At 39.5% G+C, this 22,285-nt stretch overlaps 1 protein-coding gene and 1 long non-coding RNA gene across 5 annotated transcripts in view; one reads left to right on the forward strand and one right to left on the reverse strand.

The window, feature by feature from the left end:
* The window catches only part of chat (choline O-acetyltransferase), a 93,227-nt gene that overhangs the window by 60,988 nt on the left and 9,954 nt on the right, over nucleotides 1-22,285 (reverse strand). For 2 of the 3 annotated variants that reach the window (XM_062975809.1, XM_003223257.3), the window contains exons 2-4: nucleotides 14,481-14,625; nucleotides 11,252-11,443; nucleotides 2,155-2,273 (exon numbers count right to left, since the gene is read on the reverse strand). In XM_062975809.1, the coding sequence (XP_062831879.1) occupies nucleotides 2,155-2,273; nucleotides 11,252-11,443; nucleotides 14,481-14,543 (374 nt within the window). In that variant the 5' untranslated portion in view covers nucleotides 14,544-14,625. Of the gene's footprint in view, nucleotides 1-2,154; nucleotides 2,274-10,741; nucleotides 10,876-11,251; nucleotides 11,444-14,480; nucleotides 14,626-22,285 lie in introns of those variants that run through there. The other variant, XM_062975810.1, reaches the window with a different exon arrangement.
* LOC134297659 (uncharacterized) overlaps nucleotides 1-22,285 on the forward strand; it is a 63,642-nt gene that overhangs the window by 5,841 nt on the left and 35,516 nt on the right. Inside the window, exons 2-5 of one of the 2 annotated variants that reach the window (XR_010004481.1) lie at nucleotides 10,212-10,286; nucleotides 11,282-11,392; nucleotides 20,177-20,273; nucleotides 21,617-21,895. This is a non-coding gene — a long non-coding RNA (uncharacterized LOC134297659). Of the gene's footprint in view, nucleotides 1-10,211; nucleotides 10,287-11,281; nucleotides 11,393-20,176; nucleotides 20,274-21,616; nucleotides 21,896-22,285 lie in introns of those variants that run through there. The other variant, XR_010004480.1, reaches the window with a different exon arrangement.

Consider the following 22,285-nt stretch of genomic DNA (forward strand, 5'->3'; position numbering starts at 1 on the left):
TTAACTGCTGCACCTGTCTGCATTTTTTATTTCGTGTGATTACTTATGGGCTCTGTGATGTTATTGATTTGCTGGCTGCTGGGTACCCCAAACAATGCAAACTGAAGAGGAAAAATAAATTGGAAGAGCAGAATATAAATTTTGTCATAAATACTGTATGGCATCCCAAATGGAGATGCCTTTAATTTTTAACAAAGGATTATTTAAAGCTGCGTGAAATACAGTCCTTAACAGGTTCAGTAAGACAGCTATGAGGAAAGTGCAGCTGGTAAGCTCTTCTGAGAATAAACAATATTTTAAAAGGTATTGAACTATAACATATTTCAGATTAACTGGAATTATTACAATTCTTGTAATATTTCTCATGTTTTAATTATTTAAAGAAGCCATGGATCAAATTTAACATACACTGTAATGGGCATTTTATTTGAAGATAATGAATGCTCCTTCTATTCTTGTGCATCTTAAAGATGAGGCAAAAGACATAAAAATTTACAAATTCAAAATGAGTGACAGATTTGAAAACTGCACATTCAAGAGTTTAATAGAAGTATCAACATGGCACAATTATAACATTATGGCTCAATCTCATGCGATCCTCGGATTTGTATTTTCATAAGATACTTATAGTTCTCTGCTGAAGATGGCTAAAACCATAGGTCAGGGGAGTGACTACAAAATTCTAAGTACAGGCAGATCCCAAGTTAGAAACATCTGACTTACAAATGACTCATAGTTAAGAACAAGGGTGAGACAACAAGAGAGAAATTTATCCCTCAGAAGGGCAATTCACTCCTGAGTTTTCATGGGATGAGTTATCATGGGAAAAAGCTGTCTCCTATGAAGCTTTCTCACCAAGCTTTGTTCCCACAACAAGCCAAAATTTCCAAAATCCAGTGGTCACAGGAACAGAAAGTGAGGCAAAATCTTCTGAACAGGGGCATAGATAGCAAAACAAACACTATGAGGGTGTTCACCCTTCTCTTTGCTATCTAAAGCTATATATACAAGGGCTATCCACAAAGTAAGTTACGTTTTGGATTTTAAAAAGGACAAAGTATAGGAGAAATCATTTACCATATGCAGCTGAAAGACACATTCCAATACTACAATCTCACGTAATCCCCACTGAAATCTAGGCACGTCTCATATAGATAAATGAGTTTGAAAAGTACTTCTCCAGTAAATTCCCCGCTTGTGTCCTCAGCTCTTCCCCTTTCTCCCTTCCTGCAGTGTAGCCAAAATGCTGCGCTGCCAGCCACACCCCCATTTTTGGAAACGGAGGAGAGAGGTGGCAAATTTACTGGGGCAGACCTTTTCAAACTCATTTATCTATATGAGACATGCCTAGATTTCAATGGAGATTACGTGTGATTGTAGTATTGGAATGTGTCTTTCTGCTGCATATGGTAATTGATTTCTCCTATACTTTGTCCTTTTTAAAATCCAAAATTTAACCTACTTTGTGGATAGCCCTCGTATATTTGGCTGAAGTTACATTTAAAATTGTACCTATTTTGATTTCTGAGTCTCCCCGGGAAGATAGGGTGGAAGACAAATAAAGTTGTTGTTGTTGTTGTTGTTGTTGTTGTTGTTACACACAAATTCAACTTTAAAAAACCCTACAGAACCTATCTTGTTCGTAACTTGGGATCTGCCTGTACTTCACCAAACCAACAGACCCCAAGATCCCATAGTATGGAGGCATGGTAGTTAAAAAGGGCTTTGACTATGATAATTGTGCAGTGTAGATACACCCAATATTTTACTTCACCGTGTAATGATTTTGGAAATCCACTTGTCTTAGGATCTCATCAAATGCAGTCTTCTCTCCATTTCTCTGCACTGCTGCAACTGAGTTCCACAAAGGCCATCACATGATGGAAAGCCATTTCTGGTGGTTACCTGTGGGACTTGGTTGTGGTAGCACAGAGTCGACTGCTTCCCAGGGAAAGTGGGGAAAGGACGTGGGATGGCTGCCATCCCTGAACATGGAAAGGCATGGAACCTGGTGTTAGGGAATGAAAATAGATGGTTTCCTCCACTTTCCCCCACTTTCCCCACATTCATGTGATGAGGTCCTTAGATTACACCTTGATCACAACAGAATATAAGAGGAGCTTTCTTTTTTAGTGAAATCTCTGGACACTTTACCTTAGTTGATCATTGGCATCTTGGAACTGTTGGCGAGCAAAGATAATGGCTGGGCTGGAATTGACTGGGAGGGCCAATCGGTTGTTGAGGTACATGTCATCTAGCCAGTAGTTTAAAACCTACAAAAATGGATATAAACAATCACATGGAGTAACAATATAAGATGTGTCTTCATTGCTTATCGACATGCTCATTTCTGAATGAGGCATCTGCTGAAATTCCTTCGAGATATTTTACATCACTGTAGGGGGAGCAGATGCTCAAATAAATAAACAAATAACTAACACTCACCTACACACTCCCTGGAGTCTTATAGGCAAAACCTGCACTTGGGCAAAAGCCCAGTCCTGAATTAGACTCCCTCAGGCACAGATCATCCTTTTGGTAGCTTTCTTTTAGCAGTTAAGAGCTTTTTCAAAGATGGGGAACTAAAACAGTCTGTTATTGCAGACTATTGTGAACCGCTCTTTCTTCCCCATTTACCAAAAAATCTGCCATCTGGATAGAATGATAGTCATTTGAACTGATTGCAAAATAATTTCCTCATAGGCAAGGATGGAAAGAACATGAGTTGTTATTTGTTCCAATGCTAAAAAGTACTCCGGAAGAATAAGAATATAACGCTCAATATTTGAATGTCCCAAAGTGTGGCAGAGGAATTATAGAACATCTTTAACGTTGTTGCATGTCCTCTCATGCAATGATGAATAATTATGGCAATGTTCTCTTGATTTATTTCTATGTAGAAAACTGTGTTTTGTGCAAAGCAAAACAACAACCACAAAACACTTCATGCACTTTGATCAGCCCATCCTTATGTTTTATTGCTGCCTTTTAACTCTGTCTTATTAATGGTTTGATTTTAATCGTAAGTTTTAATTTTCATTCGTGTGTTTTCGGTATTTGATGTTTTATGTATGTATACTTGTTTGCATTTGTAAGCCACCCTGAGTCCCTGCGGGGAGATAGAGGCAGGGTACAATAATAAAATTATTATTATTATAAAACATATGCTTTGCCATGCAGAACAATTCATCTGGAACATTTAAGGATGTTTGAATACCGGGAAAATACTGTGGAAGAATGTTCACTTTTTTCCACAGGCTTATTGGAAAATATTATAATGCTTGGTAAAATAGAAGGCAGTAGGAAAAGAAGGGGACTACATGAAAAGTGCATTGCTTCAGTCAAGGGTGCCATGGTTGCCCTGAGTTTGCAAGACCTGATCTGGGCAGATAGTGACTTGTGCTTTTGAAGGTCACTCATTCATAGAGTTATTATAAACTGAACATGACTTAATGGCAAAAAACAACAAAAATAACAATACATGATATACATATGGTATATAACTCAAGAAAAACTTTCAAAGCTATATACCATGTTTCCCCAAAAATAAGACAGTGTCTTATATTAATTTTTGCTCCCAAAGATGCTCTAGGTCTTATTTTCAGGGGATGTTTTATTTTTCCATGAAGAAAAATTCACATTTATTGTTGAACAAAAAAAAAAATGAACATTTATTATATACTTTAAGTAGTTGTCATCACAAACCAGCATAACTAGACAAACTGTGAATCCTATCAAGAATTTCTTGTTACTACCATTATTTCCATGTACAACACTCTATGGTACATACATTTACCGATCCTGCATGCTCTGGTGTTCTCTTCGGCGGGCATGCTTCCAAACAAAAACTTTGCTAGGTCTTACTTTCAGGGGAGGCCTCATATTTAGCAATTCAGCAAAACATCTACTAGGTCTTATTTTCTGGGAATGTCTTATTTTAGGGGAAACAGGGCAGAAGATGTGATAGGTGTTGGAAATACAAACAAATGGAACTTTTTACCATTTGTAGTGGACTCCCCCAAAGACTAAACCATTCTGGATAAAATGTATAGAGATATGGAAACTATATTAAAGGATAAAATTTCATTGAAACCTTCCTACCCTGTTTCCCTGAAAATAAGACATCCCTGAAAAATAAGACCTAGTAGAAGTTTTGCTGAATTGCTAAATATAAGGCCTCCCCTGAAAGTAAGACCTAGCAAAGTTTTTGTTTGGAAGCATGCCCAGCGCCTGCCAAACAGAACACCAGAGCATACAAGATTGATAAATGTACGTACCATAAAGTGTTGTACATGGAAATAATGGTAGTAACAAGAAATTCTTGATAGGATTCACAGTTTGTCTGGTTATGCTGGTTTGAGATTACTACTGTACAGTATATAATAAATGTTCATTTTTTAGTTCAACAATAAATATGAATTGTTCTTCATGGAAAAATAAGACATCCCCTGAAAATAAGACCTAGTACATCTTTGGGGGCAAACATTAATATAAGACACTGTCTTATTTTCGGGGAAACACGGTATTGGGATTACTAGATAAACAGATATTGAAACGTCAAGAAATAATCTTCCCTTATATAACAACAACAGCAAGAATTGAATATGAAGAACTGTGGAAATAGCAAAACACACCAGCATCAGAAGACTAAATTACAAAAGTTATTGAAATGGTCAAAATGGACAAATTAACTTTAGCTTTACAACAAATAAATGCACAGAAAGAAGAATGGAATTTATAAAGAACCAGAAGAAATTGACCACAATAGGATTTGATCACGGCAGGGGTCACGGTAGCGCAGTGGGTTAAACTGCTAGCTGCAGGAAATTTGTTGACAGGAGGGTTGGCAGTTCAAAGCCGTGAGTCAGAGTGAGCTCCCAACTATCAGCCCTAGCTTCTGCCAACCTATCAGTTCGAAAGCATGTAATGCAAGTAGATCAATAGGTACCACCTTGGCAGGAAGGTAAAAGGGCACTCATGTTGATATGCAAAACATGCCAGCAACAGATTGGAGATATCTATGGATAATAGGCTCCTAGATATAGAAAAAATGGAACAAGAGCACCTCCCCATGGCATCTCTAGATGCCAGAGGTGAAGAAAAGGGAAGGCCTTTACCTCTGTCTGTGTTATTGTATGTAAAAGGTATTGAATGTTTGCCTCATATGTGTTCTGTAATCTGCTCTGAGTCCCTCTGGGGGGATAGAGCAGAATATAAATAAAGTGTATAGATGATGATGATGATGATGATGATGATGATGATGATGATGATGCTTATTATTATTATTTCTGGCTAAAAAATAATGTTAGTATTATATAGATATTTTTTGTATTATTTATATACTTTACGCTCAAGAGATTTTGGATAATTGATGTGTTAAGTAAAGGTAAAGGTTTCCCCTGACGTTAAGTCCAGTCATGTCTGACTCTGGGGGTTGGTGCTCATCTCCATTTCTAAGCCGAAGAGCCGGCATTGTCTGTAGGCACCTCCAAGGTCATGTGGCCGGCACGACTACATGAAGCGCCCTTACCTTCCCGCTGGAGCAGTACCTATTGATCTACTCACATTGGCATGTTTTCGAACTGCTAGGTTGGCAGAAGCTGGGGTTAACAGCGGGCACTCACTCCACTCCCGGGATTTGAACCTGGGACCTTTTGGTCTGCAAGTTCAGCAGCTCAGTGCTTTAACACACTTTGCCACCGGGGCTCCAATTGATGTGTTAGTATCCTTTAAATAGTATATAAATGTTTGCAAACTTTCTGATTGAGATATTTTAAAAAATTAACAAAGTCTGGAAGAAGAAAGGATGACAATGTAACATAGTAAATTTTTACCTACAAAATACTAACTTACTAACAAATGAATTTAATTTTTAGATTTAAATGGCAATAATTAAAATTAGATAAAGGATATTAAACACAATGATAAGAAGTAACTTTAATTATTCTTATAATTAATAAATGAATGCTTAATGTAAAGATCTGGAAGAGAAGTCAGGAAGAACATGGGACAACATAAGAAGACATGACTGCCAGTTTTAACGTCGGATGACAAGATAAGCTCTTTTTTATTATAGAGGATATGTGGATTTTTTAATAGTTTAGATGGTGTGCATAATAGTAATTGAGATGAAGAAATAGATGAACAAATACAGTAGAGTCTCACTTATCCAACATAAAGGGGCCGGCAGAACATTTGATAAGCAAATATGTTGGATAATAAGGAGGGATTAAGGAAAAGCCTATTCAACATCAAATTAGGTTATGATTTTACAAATTAAGCACCAAAACATCATGTTATACAACAAATTTGACAGAAAAGTAGTTCAATACGCAGTAATGCTACATAGTAATTACTATATTTATGAATTTAGCACAAAAATATCATGATTTATTGAAAACATCGACTACAAAAAGGCATTGGATAATCCAGAACGTTGGATAAGCGAGTGTTGGATAAGTGAGACTCTATTGTACAAGGTTTCTCTCCTCCCTTCCTCTGCCTTAGCAACATAATAGACTTTTGCAAAGATCTAATTTACGAACAAGAACTTCACTACCCTCATACTCTTTTTTGTTTTTCTTTTCATTTTGTGTGAAAAAACTTAAAAATGCTCAATAAAAAAACTAATGAAACACAAAAACAATCACAACAACAATAACAACAACGGTTTGGATGGTGTTAAACAATGGTTTAAAGTGAAAATAACTGATTTTAGTGTTTATGTATATTTATGGTTTGTTTTATGTTTCAGCATTGAATGCTTGCCGTATACTTGTGCTTTGGGGTGTGAAGGGCAGAATATAAATGTTTTAAATAAACAAATATTTATTTATTTATTTATTTATTACACTATTTATATCCCGCCCTTCTCACCCAACAGGGGACTCAGGGCAGCTTACAATAAAACCCATATATAAAAATTGTACAATACACTATAAATCAGTTTAAAAATAAAAAAATAACAACAATGTGGTCCATATGCCTTGTGTTTTAAATATGGGGTGTCCAAGTTCTTAATTTATCTTCATTTTAAAGCAAATAGAATCTTTTGCAGACGAATGTATAGTGGTGAATTCAGTTATCCTTCAGCTTTCACATTTTTCAATTTTCATCTCAAAAAAGAACCAACATCTATGTGTAAATGTTTATTTTAGGATTAAATCTATTTAGAACTTTATACACTGGGAGAGGAGATGCATTTTTGTGAGCAAATACATTCCAAAATACACATTTCTATATTGCACAAACTTAAAGGCAGATTTATTTATTATCAGATTACAACAGAAATGGGCTGGAACAGACATACGAATGAGCACGTACAAAGTGGACACAGGCTGGAAAGAGACTGATCCATCCGACCCTAATTAGGTTCATTTAAATTCCACACAGGTCAAAACATGGTGACATTTCATGCATTTTGTAATGAGAACAATTTCTAAACCTGTCAAAGAGTTTATTGTAATTCTAGTTGGCATACCATGATTCAGCACTAGCCTTACTATTTGGCTGGTGAGGGTGGCGGATGATGGATCTCATTCTTCTGGAAGGGAGGGAGGGCTTCTGAAAGCTGATGTGTAGCATAGCCTTCCTCGCTCTCTCAAAGCTTGCCTGATGCTAACAAATACAGTAGTAGATGCTATTTGGCAGAAACAGGAGATTTCCCAGTGGCTGCTCTCAGCTTTTAGACCTTCTCCTCTATGGAAGCTAGTATGGCTTCTACTTCATTGTCCTTCAACTGGAAAGTAAAAACTTTTCCATTCTGACAGACTTTCAGAAATTGAGTGCAACAAACTTTGAATTATTTGCTGTCTTATTTCCCATTATTTTTAATCTTCTTTTAATGGATTTTAATTGTTTAGATAGTTTAATTGCATTTTATTATATAACTAGCTTGGGGACCCGGCGGTGCCCGGGTATTTTGAGAAACTTGTGTGGCAAGTTTGGTCCAGATCCGAAGTCGGCTGGGTTCAGTGCTGTGTGTATAAGGGTGAACTACAACTCCCAGAGCCAAAGGACAATCACCCAGAAACCCTGACTGTGTGCTCAGTTGGGCATGATGAGGCAGTGTGCCAAGTTTGGTCCAGATCCGAAGTCGGCTGAATTCAGTGCTGTCTGAATAAGAGTGAACTACAACTCCCAGAGCCAAAGGACAATCACCCTGAAACCTTGCCTGTATGCTCAGTTGGGCATGATGAGGCAGTGTGCCAAGTTTGGTCCAGATCCGATGTTGGCTGGCTTCAGTCCTGTCTGTATAAAGGTGAACTACAACTTCCAGAGCAAGAAGTAAGTGAAACTACTTGGTTTATACTCCCCCAATCTGCCCCAGGATGGAAAGGGGTTCATGGGGGTTGTGTGTGCCAAGTCCAGTTCTGTCACTGGTGGACATCGCAGTGGCCTGTGGGAGTCGTAGTGATTGAAAGAACTGTGGGAGTCGTAGTGATTGAAAGATATCCCATCACCCATGGTCCATTGTCCCACAAATGGCACCAGGACATTAAGCGCATCATGGGGTCAAGTTTGGGCCAGGTCCGTCATTCCTGGTGGTCACAGTGGCCTGTGATAGTGGCGGCCAATCAGAAAGCTGCCACATATTCCGCTGCATAGATACATACATACCCACATACAAACACTGACTTTTATTATATATATAGATTTTACTTACATCTTAGTAAGTGTTTTAATCTGCATTTGTTTTGATATTTAAAGTTGTCTTGAGCCCAAGTCTTCTGAAAAGTAATTACCGTATATACTCGAAGATAAGCCGAGTTTTTCAGCCCTTATTTATGAGCTGAAAAAGCCTCCCCCGGCTTATATTCGGGTCAAGGTCAAGCCTCCAGCGGAGCCTGGAGGCCACAGTATGTTTTCTTTTCCAAAACCACCCTCCTCTGCTTCTCCTCCCAGGCTGGTTATCTTATTTTTTTTGAGAGAGACAGAGACAAGAAGCGAATGTTTTCAAAAGCGAAAGGAGAGTGTGAGAGAAACCCTTGCAAGCTAGATTGCATGGGTGGAAGGGGAAGAAAAAAAGATATTCTTGCAAATTTGCACAATTCATTACTATTACCATTATGATTACTACTACTACGATTATTGCAAGAACATTTGAGTCCAAAGGGAGGGAAGAAGGGAAAAGAGAGCAACAGAAGGAGTGTATTTCTTTTTATTCCCAAGGAAACAAAAATGAGGTGGGTTTTTTGGGAGGGGGAGAGAAGTTTTTAAAATCCTTTTCTGGCTACTTTTAGAGTTTGAAAAAGGGAGAAAGAAAAGAGGTGGGAAAGGACAGGAGAAAGGAGGAAAAAGTTGCTTTTAGGGGGGCTTTGCTTGCATTTCTTCCTTGGGTAAATGCATGCCCCAAAGCTTCTAAATATTTATATAGATGTTTCCCCTACAAATACATTAATATATGAATTTTCCCCTCATATGTTTACAGGTCTTTGCAAATCCTATGTAGATAACTAGAGATTTCCATGTACCTGTATATCTGTTCCTATATGTATACATTAATTTTATATATGAATTTTATATGAATTTTACCCTTACATGTTTGCAAGTGCAGAGGGAAAATGCACGTGCGCACACACACACACAGATGTCTAGATAGATATAAACATTGATAAATAGGGTTTGCAAATATTGCAGGAGGAAAATGCACATAGAGAGGGGATTTGCAAAGGTTTCAGGGGGAAATACACATGTGAAATTAGTATATATAATGATAGATCTATATCTAGCTCTGCATTGTTTATGTAGGCATTATATGTTTGCCTGTTACTATGTTGGAAGTTGGCCTGAGTCCCCAGGGGGAGATAGATAGGGCAGGGTACAAATGAAGCTGTTGATTATGATGATGATTATTATTATAAAGTTATTGTTGCTTTTCCACTTATAGAGTTAGTTTACTGTTTTTCTTTGAAATACAGTAAATATTCAAAACATTTAACCCACTGATGCCTCAATTAATGTAATTTTATTGGTATCTAATTTTATTTTTGAAATTTACCAGTAGCTGCTGCATTTCCCACCCTCAGCTTATACTCGAGTCAATAAGTTTTCCCAGTTTTTTGTTGTAAAATTAGGTGCCTCGGTTTATATTCGGGTCGGCTTATACTCGAGTATATATGGTAATAATGTCATCTCATTGTAGTTTATTAAGATTCAACCACTATTTTGAATTTGTCCTAAGTAGTGCTATTCTTTTTCTTTCATCTTAGGTTATAGCATGCTTTGAACTATCATCTTAGAGAGATATTTTCCAACATCTAAGGTGTATGGTGATGGGATGATGGGTATGTGCCCCAATTCAGCAAATGAAATGTATGCATATAGCCTATTGAGGTATACATCTGGATGAGGATATGAATCATAGTCAGACAAGCTTGTTTTCTGCTGCCCTGGAGACTAGGACACGGAACAGTGGCTTCAAACTACAGGAAAGGAGATTCCACCTGAACATCAGGAAGAACTTCCTCACTGTAAGAGCTGTTCGGCAGTGGAACTCTCTCCCCCGGTCTGTGGTGGAGGCTCCTTCTTTGGAGGCTTTTAAGCAGAGGCTGGATGGCCATCTGTCGGGGGTGCTTTGAATGAGATTTTCCTGCTTCTTGCAGGGGGTTGGACTGGATGGCCCGTGAGGTCTCTTCCAACTCTACGATTCTATGACTCTATGATTCTATGACATGGCTTTTCCTCATAATAAAAGAGCAAGTTAATTGTATATAGGAATGGAGATGAAGATGTACTTTACCTCTAAGTATTCCCTAAAATGGAAATGAATAGAATCTGGGTTTCCAACTCTTTGAATGTTGACTTTTTTTGTACAGATTTACCCATTCCACTCTTTCAGTATATCTGGGAGGCTCTTGGTTAACTCCACAACATTCTGGTTCTAATTCATACCATGATTGTGACAAATCTGGTGTGGGGAATCTGTTGCCCATGCCCCGCATCAGTCACATCACTCCCAACCTCAGCCCATGGCGGGGGGGGGGGGGGGGAGGAGTGTTGCCGCCCAACTTTGTTGTATATGCAATACATAAGAGAGAGGTCCAAATGTCATAGGATGGGCAATTTTGCCCATATGATGAAGTCCTTTGTGTCATAATGTTTCCCCATATCTTATGACATCAGAGCACCTTAGCCAATCCTGAGAACTAAGTAGGAGGAAAAAGTGGATTTGAATACAGGCAAAAGTTGTGTAGGCTGTTTTATATAATTTGTGATGAAACTATTTGAAACTAAGTAGCATTGGACTTACCCAGTTTTTCATTTTGTCCTGTCTTTCTAGAAGCTTTTGCTGAAGGAGTTCTCCTGGACCTCCTGGTGCTCCAAACCGTTCTACTATGACCTCTGTCTTCTTATATTGCTCCTCTGGCACCAAATGTTTCATGCACTGAAGGTACATGTGGAGGGTCTGTTGCAGTGGTGGGACTGGAAGTTTGGGAAGTACCTAATTCAGATGCAAAAGCAATAATCTGATCAAAAATGTCCTGTGCTATTGATATTGTTTAGACAACTTTACTGGATGTTGTACATTTTAAATCTTCACCCATGCAAAAAAAAAAAAAAAGGCCAAGGGTTCCATGAGAAATATGAATTCCAAAAAGTTTGATATATGTTCTTAAAGAGGTGCAGTCAACTTGAATGAGCAGGATTACAGTCAGGAAATAGGATGTCCTCTCTCCCCTCCTGCTTTATCTTTTCCCGGAAATATTCAGAGCAGCCTTAGAAGGCATGGAGGTGGAAAGTGAATCTATTCTGTTGGTAAGAACCATTCAACCAAGGGCCAAACACCATTGGAAGGAATACAACAGTAGGTCTTCCCATTTTGGAAGGATTATAGGCATAGGACTGCTGTGAAAGTTGGAAAACTACAGGTTTTTTTAAAAAAATGCTGGGTTTTTAAACCAGGGAGAATACCTTTCTAGGAATATCTAGGTCTTCCAGAGTAACTTGAGGCACACTAACCACTGGGAAGATCTACAGATTCTTAGAGAGAACATATTAATCAGATCCACAAATAATCAAATAATGCAAAAGTTAAACATATAAATGTGGAGAGCTATATCTGCTGAAAAGTACTGAAATAAAAAAGGAAGACCGACCGGATTCTGAACTGGATTACAAGGTAATGCGAGTTCATTAGGGATGGAAACTAGAAGGTTATCAAGGCTTTTTGATGCTTTAATGTTTTCCCTAACCCCCTGGTTTGAAGGACTCCCCCAGTGTGGACTGGGGAGGAATGTTTTGCCAACCAAATGATGGATCACTGTTCCTGGAGGCTTCTGGGGTCATGGTGGATTGAATTTGCCCCTTCTCCCCATCCTCCATGTAGCAGGTGTAGATTGCTGAAAGTGCAACAACTTCACTTTTGTTTGTTATTTATTTCTGCAAATGGTTCCTGGTTGCTGCAGTGTGACCACATTCCAACACCCAACATAGTTAACTATCTGATAGCAGATTAACAAACTGGTGACCTCATCCGGTGGGTTTCTATGTGCTGCTGAGCTTCCAGTGGGACTCAATGGGGCTCTGTTTCTGCAGTATATGGAAACAGAGTCCTACACCCATTTTCCGCTTTAAGATGGGAGACAGGCATCATGATAAGGACATGGAAAGACATGAGGGATGGGGAAAGACAGAAGGAAACAGGGTCTGTTTCCAGTTTCCCCCCGCTTTTCCTCATTTCCTCCCCACTCTGCATGATGAAGTCCTAAGATTGTAATTGATTACTATGTGAAGGTAAAGGTAAAGGTTTCCCCTGATGTTAAGTCCAGTCATGTCTGACTCTGGGGGCTGGTGCTCATTTCCATTTCTAAGCCGAAGAGCCAGCGTTGTCTGTAGACACCTCCAAGATCATGTGGCCGGCATGACTGCATGGAGCGCCGTTACCTTCCCGCCACAGTGGTACCTATTGATCTACTCACATGCATGTTTTCGAACTGCTAGGTTGGCAGGAGCTGGAGCTAACAGCAGGCGCTCAAGCCGCTCCCGGGATTTGAACCTGTGACCTTTCGGTCTGCAAGTTCAGCAGCTCAGCTCTTTAAGGCACTTCGCCACCGGGGCTCCTTACTATGTGAACTCACTTTCAATTACTGAAGTTGATTATCAACATTTATTTCTAAACCTGCTTTGAGGTTCTGAAGTGGCTTCTTTAACCCAGAATGAGCCAAAAAATATTAGAAGTGCCCTCCCACTTCCTAATGTTGAGTGGTAGCATTTTCTCAATACAGTACATATAAATTTATTTCCCATGAAAGGACACAGCTATATTTTAAATTTCATTTAGAAGGTGTGTTGGAAGGTGTGTTGGGCCAGGCTGTGGCGCAGCTGGCTAGTAACTAGCTGCAATAAATCACTACTGACCGAGAGGTCATGAGTTCAAAGCCCGGGTCGGGTTAAGCCCCTGACCATTAAATAGCCCGGCTTGCTGTTGACCTATGCAGCCCTGAAAGACAGTTGCATCTGTCAAGTAGGGAAATGTAGGTGCACTTTATGCGGGAGGCTAATTTAACTAATTTACAACACCATAAAACTGCCAGCAAAACACGAGGAAAGGAATGAGGAAGTATAGCCACTAGTGGACGGTGAAGCAACAGCTCCCCCTGTGGCCAGAGCCGTGAAGCTGGAAAAATGTTAAATGCCTCTGTGTCTGTCTATACTGTATGTTGTTTGTCTGTTGGCATTGAATGTTTGCCATATATGTGTTCATTGTAATCCGCCCTGAGTCCCCTTCAGGGTGAGAAGGGCGGAATATAAATACTGTAAATAAATAAATAATAAATAATAAAAAATAACTAAAAGGCAATGTTTGCTTTGTTGAAGGAAGTAGCAATCCTAAAGATACTTTCTGGAGAGTAAAACCAATTTCATTCCATATATTGTGTCTCAAAATAAACATGCTTATGATTGCAATACAAGCTGTTGCTGAGCTAAGTGCTTAAGATTAGCAGTCTCTGTGTGGTTTGACATTAATCAGTTATCCTGGGGTTGAATGTGGTGAATGCTGGATTGGCCCCACAATGGTTTAAATGACCACCACCACCACCATCCCAATCACTGTGGAAGCAGGAGAGCGTCCTGATCATCCCACAGCACCAAACCCAGTTCAGCACTGCTGGGTAACCAATCTTATGATCTTGTTGTGGCAGCTAGTGACTGGAGGAAAGTTGGCAAGGGTACCACAGTGACAAGGAAGGAAGGAGGGAGAGAGGAGGAATCATCCTTTTTCCATGGCTCATTGCACCAGCTAACACCACTCAAGAGATGAGTGACTGACGCAACCGATGTCACACTCACTGGCTGCCACAATAAGGAGAACAGGAGAGGATGGTGAATGCCATTCCCATGTCCCTGGGCCACCCAAGCCTGAGGAATATGAGATGGCCAAGAAACAATTGCAATGTGTTCCAATTCAGAACCAGCCCAACTGTTTATATGAAAAAAAAAATCCAACTCTGAAGTTATTTCCAGAAACAAACACTCACTATTTCATCTTGGCTGTGAACCTCTTTCTCTTTCTTCTCTTTGACTTTCTCTAGGATTGGCATCTTTCTGTCGGTTTTCTTCTGTCCAATGGAGAGCAAAAATGAACAATACTTGCAGATGATTGCAGTGTCACACACTTTAGATCTAGAGAAAACAGTTGAGATAGACACAGAAATAAACCATGTTGAAAAGTGGCTTTGGAAAGTCTGCCACAGTATGTTCATATACTCGACATAGCCACAGAGTTCACCCCAGTTTAAGGTTCTCCCCATGATCTTACAGCACCTTAACTTCCTTCATGTTTACAAGTTTCACTCAGTGCACTTTGCCCAGTCCATTGTATGATTTTATTGCTGTGTTTTATCATGTGTTTTATAATTACTGTGATTTTATTTTATGCCTTTTAATTTTATTTGTGTGTTTTCTGCATTTGATACCACTGTATGCTTGTTTTATATCTGTGAGCCGCCCCGAGTCCCTCTGGGGAGATGGTGGTGGGGTATAAAAATAAAATTATTATTATTATTTTATTATGACACAGCAAACAAGATAGATATGCTGGATTTCGTATCACAAAATCACAAGTCGAACACTTCCCAAGTGTCTAGGACTGTGTGATGTATTTTCGGATGATGCGTGCAGATCCCAGTAGGGTGGCCTTTTGCAGTTGGCAGATAGTGATTTTGTCAATGTCTATTGTTTCCAAATGCCGGCTGAGATCTTTTGGCACGGCACCCAATGTGCCGATCACCACCTGCACTGGTTTCTGCCAGAGTCTTTGAAGTTCAATCTTGAGGTCCTAATAGCGGCTGAGTTTTTCCTGTTGTTTTTCGTCAATGCGACTGTCACCTGGGATGGCGACATCAATGATCCAAACCTTTTTCTTTTCCACAACTGTGATGTCTGGTGTGTTGAGTTCCAGAACTTTGTCAGTCTGGATTTGGAAGTCCCACAGTATCTTTGCGTGCTCATTTTCCAATACTTTTGCAGGTTTCTGATCCCACCAGTTCTTTGCTGCTGGGAGGTGGTACTTGAGGCATAAGTTCCAATGAATCATTTGGGCCACATAGTTGTGCCTCTGTTTGTAGTCTGTCTGTGCGATTTTCTTACAGCAGCTGAGGATATGATCAATGGTTTCGTTGGTTTCCTTGCACAGTTTGCATTTTGGGTCATCAGCTGATTTTTCGATCTTGGCCTTAATTGCTTTTGTTCTGATGGCTTGCTCCTGGGCTGCAAGGATCAGACCTTCTGTCTCCTTCTTCAGAGTCCCATTTGTGAGCCAGAGCCAGGTTTTCTCCTTATTATTATTATTATTATTATTATTATTATTATTATTATTATTATATGTCAACTCAGGGGAATTACACAAATGCTTACAGAAAGAATGGGACTGATGAGAAAATGTTAGCTACGGCTAACTTTCTGGTATACAAATTTAGGTTCAAGGTGGGAGACAAACTAACATGAATAAAAGCTTTTCAGAATAGTGCATTAGGTGAAATGCTGCTGTTGCCTGCATCATTTTCCCCAGTTTACTCTTCTGCCTTTTGTATATGTTTATGTGATCAAGGTGTAAGGGTATTATTTTACTACTGGTACTACTGTTGCTGATGAAGCTGATGAGAAAAAAAAAAGAAAATGACATGCTTTTCAGTTTTAACACAAAGACCATGATGTGGCACTGTATGAATACATTTTGCATAGTACAACTGAACTTTCAGCAGCAGACTGTAAGGGTGCAAAGTGTGGAAAAGGGAATTATCCCCTTCTTGAAATTGGTTACATAAATAGAAGGACACTATTGAATCCATAGGTTCACAAATACTGTTTCACAGTATATAGGATATATTTGAGCTTCAAAACATTTTAGATGACTTCTTCCTGATCCACTCCACAGTACTTAATGTTGTGGATACTCTATGCTCAGTGCTAGTAAAGGTAAACGTAAAGGTTTTCCCCTGACATTAAATCTAGTTGTGTCCAACTGTGGGGTTTGGTGCTCATCTCCATTTCTAAGCCGAAGAATCAGCATTGTCCGTAGACACCTCCAAGGTCATGTGGCTGGCATGATGGCATGGAGTGCCATTACCTTCCCGCCGGAGCGGTACCTATTGCATGTTTTGCATGTTTTCAAACTGCTAGGTTGGCCGAAGCTGGGTCTAACAGTGGGAGCTCACCCCGCTCCCCATATTCAAATCTCTGACCTTTCTATCAGCAAGTTCTGCAACTCAGTGGTTTAATCCGCTGTGCCACCAGGGGCTCCTATGCTCAGTGCTATGTTACACGTAATGCAACAACTACTATTGCTTTGAGTATGTTGCTGTTACTAGCCACCTACACTTATGTGTATGCTCATCCTTATGGCAGGCACAGGAATTGGGCAAACCTGCAGCTGTTCATTTCTTGCCATGAATGATAAGAAGCAGAACTGACAAAAACTACAGTTCCCACACCTGACCTGAGCTACATCCATTGTCAACTGAGTCCACCTCCAATTATATGAGGAAAAGGAAAATATGGTTGAACTCTCTCTCTCCTCTTGATTGTTGTGAGGATAGTATTAGAGTGCCTGTACTTGAGTTATTGTAACAACACAGTTTTCAGAACTTGAAAAAGAAGTAAAATGAACAAACGGTGAATGAATTAGTGAAATGAGAGGAACATGTGTTGCATGTTCTAACTAGTGATGCCACAAGCACCATTCAGTTCTCGGGAAACATCAGGATCCCACAGAATGCACATTTGTATAAAGAGAGAGCTGGAGCGCAGAATCAGAATTTCCTAATTGCTCTCAAATGAATAATGTGTGGTTACTTTTGCCATGGAGCTCATTATTCGAAGGTGGAGAAATGCAGCCCTAGCAAACACATTTTAATCAGCCATTTGCTCAGGATGTGAAAACGGATATAATAAGGTGAAAGGTTAATGCATCAAGTAACAGCTCCAATCCACTCCTACAGTTTTTTTCCCCTGATATCCATTATCCTTTATGCAAACATTTTTTTTAAATGCACAAAGTAAGCTGGAAGCTGAGCAGTATGGGATCGCAATTCTATTAATAAAAAGTCCCTCACATCACATTATCAAGTCTGCCAGTTGCTACTTGACTTAACCACCTTTTCCTCATATTTCACTATAACGGTTTCCTTGGTTTGCATACTTTAGGAAAGGATGCATCTCCACTGTGAATTAATGCCACTTGACACCACTTTAACTGCCATAGTTCAGTGCTATGAGATTGTGAGTGTTGTCGTTTTAGGTAGCAAAACGGGTTAAACCAACAGCTATAGAAGATCTTCTCGATTGGAAGGTTGTCTGTTCAAGCCACAGGCAGGGTGAGCTCTTGCCACCAGCCTAGCTTCTGCCTACCTAGCAGTTTGAAAACAGCAATGTGAGTAGATAAATAGGTATCCCTTTGGCGGGGAGGTAAAAGGCGCAGCTGGAAAAAACATGCCGATGTTTCAATCTGGAAAGCATCCATGGACGATAAACTCCTTGGTGTGGAATAATGGAACAACAGCACCTTCCCATGGCCGAATCAAGCACATTCTCCAGACGCTGGAGATGAAAAAGAGGGAAGCCTTGCCTCTGTTTATGTACTGTCTGTCTTGTCAACTGAATGTTTGTCACATATGTACTTGTAATTTGCTCTGAGTCCCCTCGGGGAGATAGAGCCAAATATAAATAAAGTATTATCATATATTATAGTTTTAGAAGGACTTTAGCTCTCTGCCAGAGTGCTGGTGCCGCACCAGACTTCAACTCCCAGTATTCTGTAGTATTTAGCTGTGGCAGTTAAAGTGGTGTCAAACAGCATTAATTCTAAAGTACAGATGCATCCCTATGCATTTTAAATAGACCGAAGGATGTCCGGACAGGAAATTTACCATTTAGTGGTGGGTGGTAGCCCTCGTCAGTAAGGTAGTGAATCTGTTCCAGATTTCACACTTTAAAAACATTATCCAAGATGCTGAATTTGTTTTGAGTAACTTGGTTAGCCTCTTAAAGGTCTGAACTAAAAAACCCAATATGAATTCACTCTCAGGATCCTTTCAAAGGTCTGTATAACATCTGGAACCTGGCTGGAAGTTATCACCTACCGTATATACTCGAGTATAAGCCGACCCGAATATAAACTGAGGCACCTAATTTAACCACAAAAACTGGGAAAACTTATTGACTCGAGTATAAGATGAGGGTGGGAAATGCAGCAGCTACGGGTCAAATTCAAAAATAAAAATAGATATTAATAAAATTGCATTATTTGAGGCATCAGTACATTAAATGTTTTTGAATATTTATATAAAACTGAAATTTAAGATAATAATAAGACTTTAATAAGATAAGACTGTCCAACTCTGAATACCTATATACTCAAGTATAAGCTGACCTGAATAGAAGCTAGTCAGGACCCTCACTCGAGTATAAGCCGAAGAGAGCTTTTTCAGCCCTAAAAAAGGGATGAAAAACTAGGCTTATACTCGAGTATATACAGTAATTCTCTTTTCCATATATCCACACCGGTCCATTCCCTATTTCTTAACTTGGATTCCATAACTTGGATATTTAAATATTACAAGAATAAGATACTTTATGTTATTTGAGAATCTGTAGGATTATGTTGGGCTAAATGGAATAAATCAAGCAAATGGGCAGAAGCAACAAGGAGAAAGCAGGTTAGATGATGCAGACAAATGCTTAGTTGAGCCCAAAACTTCTGCAAAAAAGAAAGAAAGAAAGAAAAAAGTCAGCTGATATCAATCCTGGTATAATTGTTCCATCTGACATCTTCAGTCTAAATGTCAAATGCCATCTTCTTTCTCAAGTATTTCATGTTGCAAAACAGGGAGATGTCATTCTGCTGAATGAGCACAACTCACCCCCAATAATTTAGAGCAGGGAGACATTAGGAATCAAAGGAATGCCAGATGTTTTGATGAGCCTGGCTGCACATGCGCAAGGCCCTATTCTTGCCATTTGCTTCATGAAGAGGAAAACAACATTAGAGGGATCCTGTGGCTTTTACTGTCCTTCAAAGCAACAGCTAGGATATGCAGCCGAGGAGGACCAAGGGATGCCTTCCACTACAGACAGGAGAGATTGATCTGAACTTTACCTGATTCTTTGAATTAAATTAACTGCCCTTCTCAGGGAGAAGACATTTATTAGGGAGAGGTGTTTTTCTTCTTTGGCACTTCAAGTAACCTGTGATTGGAGCTGAACAGGTCTGGGCTAGAAGACTGTGAACACTCAGCTGGGAGCAAGCAGGAATTACTTCTGAGTAAATATGCATAGTGGTCCTACTGCCTGGTTCAATGGAACACCATTCACTGAACCCGCCACACACCATTCTGATTAGTAGAGTTGTACAAGGTGTATTAAGGACTTTTGATAGTGAAATAGATTGAAATAGGGTTGTTGTATGTCTTTCAGGCTGTGTGACCATGTTCCAGAAGTATTCTCTCCTGACGTTTCGCCCACATCTATAGCAGGCATCCTCACAACCTCTGAGGATGCCTGCCATAGATGTGGGCGAAACGTCAGGAGAGAATACTTCTGGAACATGGTCACATAGCCCAAAAGACATACAACAACCCTGTGATCCCGGCCATGAAAGCCTTCGACAACACATAGATTGAAATAGCTTGGAACCTTTTCACTTTGCTACTAATGATTCCACTTTCCATTTAACTAGATCCAGGAAACATCAGTCATCACTGCACACAGGGGTGGAACTGTTAATTAATCGAGCAGGAATGCAACATTGTATTGGACAGTGAGTCCTATTTAAGGTACAGATGTGTGGGAAGAAACCCCATTGATTTAACCAGCACGATGGTTTGGCTGTAACAAGACTCTGGGAGACCAGGGTTCATATCCCCTATCTGCCATGGAAACCCACCAGGTATCATTGGGCAGATTGTGCTCTCTCAGGTTTACAAGAAGGCCTCTGGTAATCACCTATGAAAAAGCTTCCAGAGGAAAGCCTAGAATAGGATCACTGTAACTGGGGGTTGAGGTGAAGGTACAGAACAGCAGGAATTGTTATTTGTGGTGTGCACAGTCTGGGGGAAATCACCTCCTACATATTAATTCCTATGGACGCTCAGAGATTTTTAATAACCTCTCTTTTGACTGCTAAATCAGTTCAAACACATGTACACTTACATTCAGTTTTAAGAATATGGTTAGCAAGAACACAAATAGCAAGAATGGGAATATTGGATGATTAATAGCTCTCTAATTATTGCGTTGATTAAAATGGCATCCAAGAGAATGTTCATCAGGTTAGGATTGTCTAGACCAGCGGTTCTCAAACTTTTTCAGCAACTGAACCCTTTTTGAAGCAAAACTTTCTCATTGCACCCCAATAAATGTTTATATATTATATATTACAGTAGAGTCTCACTTATCCAACACTCGCTTATCCAATGTTCTGGATTATCCAACGCATTTTTGTAGTCAATGTTTTCAATACATTGTGATATTTTGGTGCTAAATTAGTAAATACAGTAATTAATACATAGCATTACTGTGTATTGAACTACTTTTCTGTCAAATTTGTTGTATAACAGGATGTTTTGGTGCTTAATTTGTAAAATCATAACCTAATTTGATGTTTAATAGGCTTTTCCTTAATCCCTCCTTATTATCCAGCATATTTGCTTATCCAACGTTCTGCCGGCCCGTTTATGTTGGATAAGTGAGACTCTACTGTATATTATATATAATGTATATATATCAAGCATGGCCCAGGTCAGTGGCCAATGGATGGAGAGTGTTTGTGTGAACTAATTTACACAGTGCAAAAAGAAAAGGAATGAAAGAACAATACAATATTTAAAATGAAGAACAATTTTAACCAACATAAATGTAACAGTATTTCAGAGGAAGACCCTAGAGGCCATCTAGCCCAACCCCCTTCTGCCATGCAGGAGAAAAGGACAATCAAAGCACCCTCTGAACTTGAGAACCCATTGTTTTGGAAGCAAAGAAAGCAGGGGCGGGGTCTGTGTGGCAAGGAAAAAATGTTTGGGCCATGAGGGAGGTGGGAGAGAAAGGATCTGTGCCCTGGGAGGATTCTGCTCCTGCTGTTTCCAGCAGCTTAAAACTTTAATTTCCTTGCATTTCTTAGGAGGAAGAAAGGAGGAGGCAGAAAGCAGCATGGTGTTGCAGAGTCAGTCACTATCCCCCATGGAGCCCCAAGTGCTTCTCGGAGCACAGTTTGAGAACCCCTGGTCTAGATCTCCAATTTTCACCCCATTTTACTTCTAGTAGGATCTATTTGTTCATGTCATCCTTTTAATAAAAAAATCCACAGGTGAATATTTGAAATGTGAATTGTAGCTAAGCTAAAATTACTGGTTTAGACAGTAAAGTAGAATCTCATTGATGTTGCTTTTAGTTCCGAATGGGAGACAAATATAAAATTCAAAAATAATTCAAATAAATAATGTGTCCATATTCTTTTTGGTTAGTGGGCCTTCTCTAAAGTGAAGATGAAAACCAGTTTCTTTGAAAAATAACAGGGGCTCTCCTATGTTTGCAGGAAATAGTCTATTTGTGTATGTGTATATTCACATACATGGATATGTGTGCACTGGGGACAGTGTAAGTTGGAAAGGGGTTCCTTCCACCCGGCTAACACCCACATCAACATGTATCCCACCATTCTCCCTGTAGAGGTGACTAATAGTTTAAAAGATCCAGAAGACCACCCTACAACTTCAGTGAAGCAGATTTATCTCATCACACTAGAGCTTGGATCCACTTTAAATCCACTTTAGGGAGAGGGCTTTAAACA

The sequence above is a fragment of the Anolis carolinensis genome, chromosome 3 (assembly GCF_035594765.1).
Source record: "Anolis carolinensis isolate JA03-04 chromosome 3, rAnoCar3.1.pri, whole genome shotgun sequence".
Taxonomy (NCBI): Eukaryota; Metazoa; Chordata; class Lepidosauria; order Squamata; family Dactyloidae; genus Anolis; species Anolis carolinensis.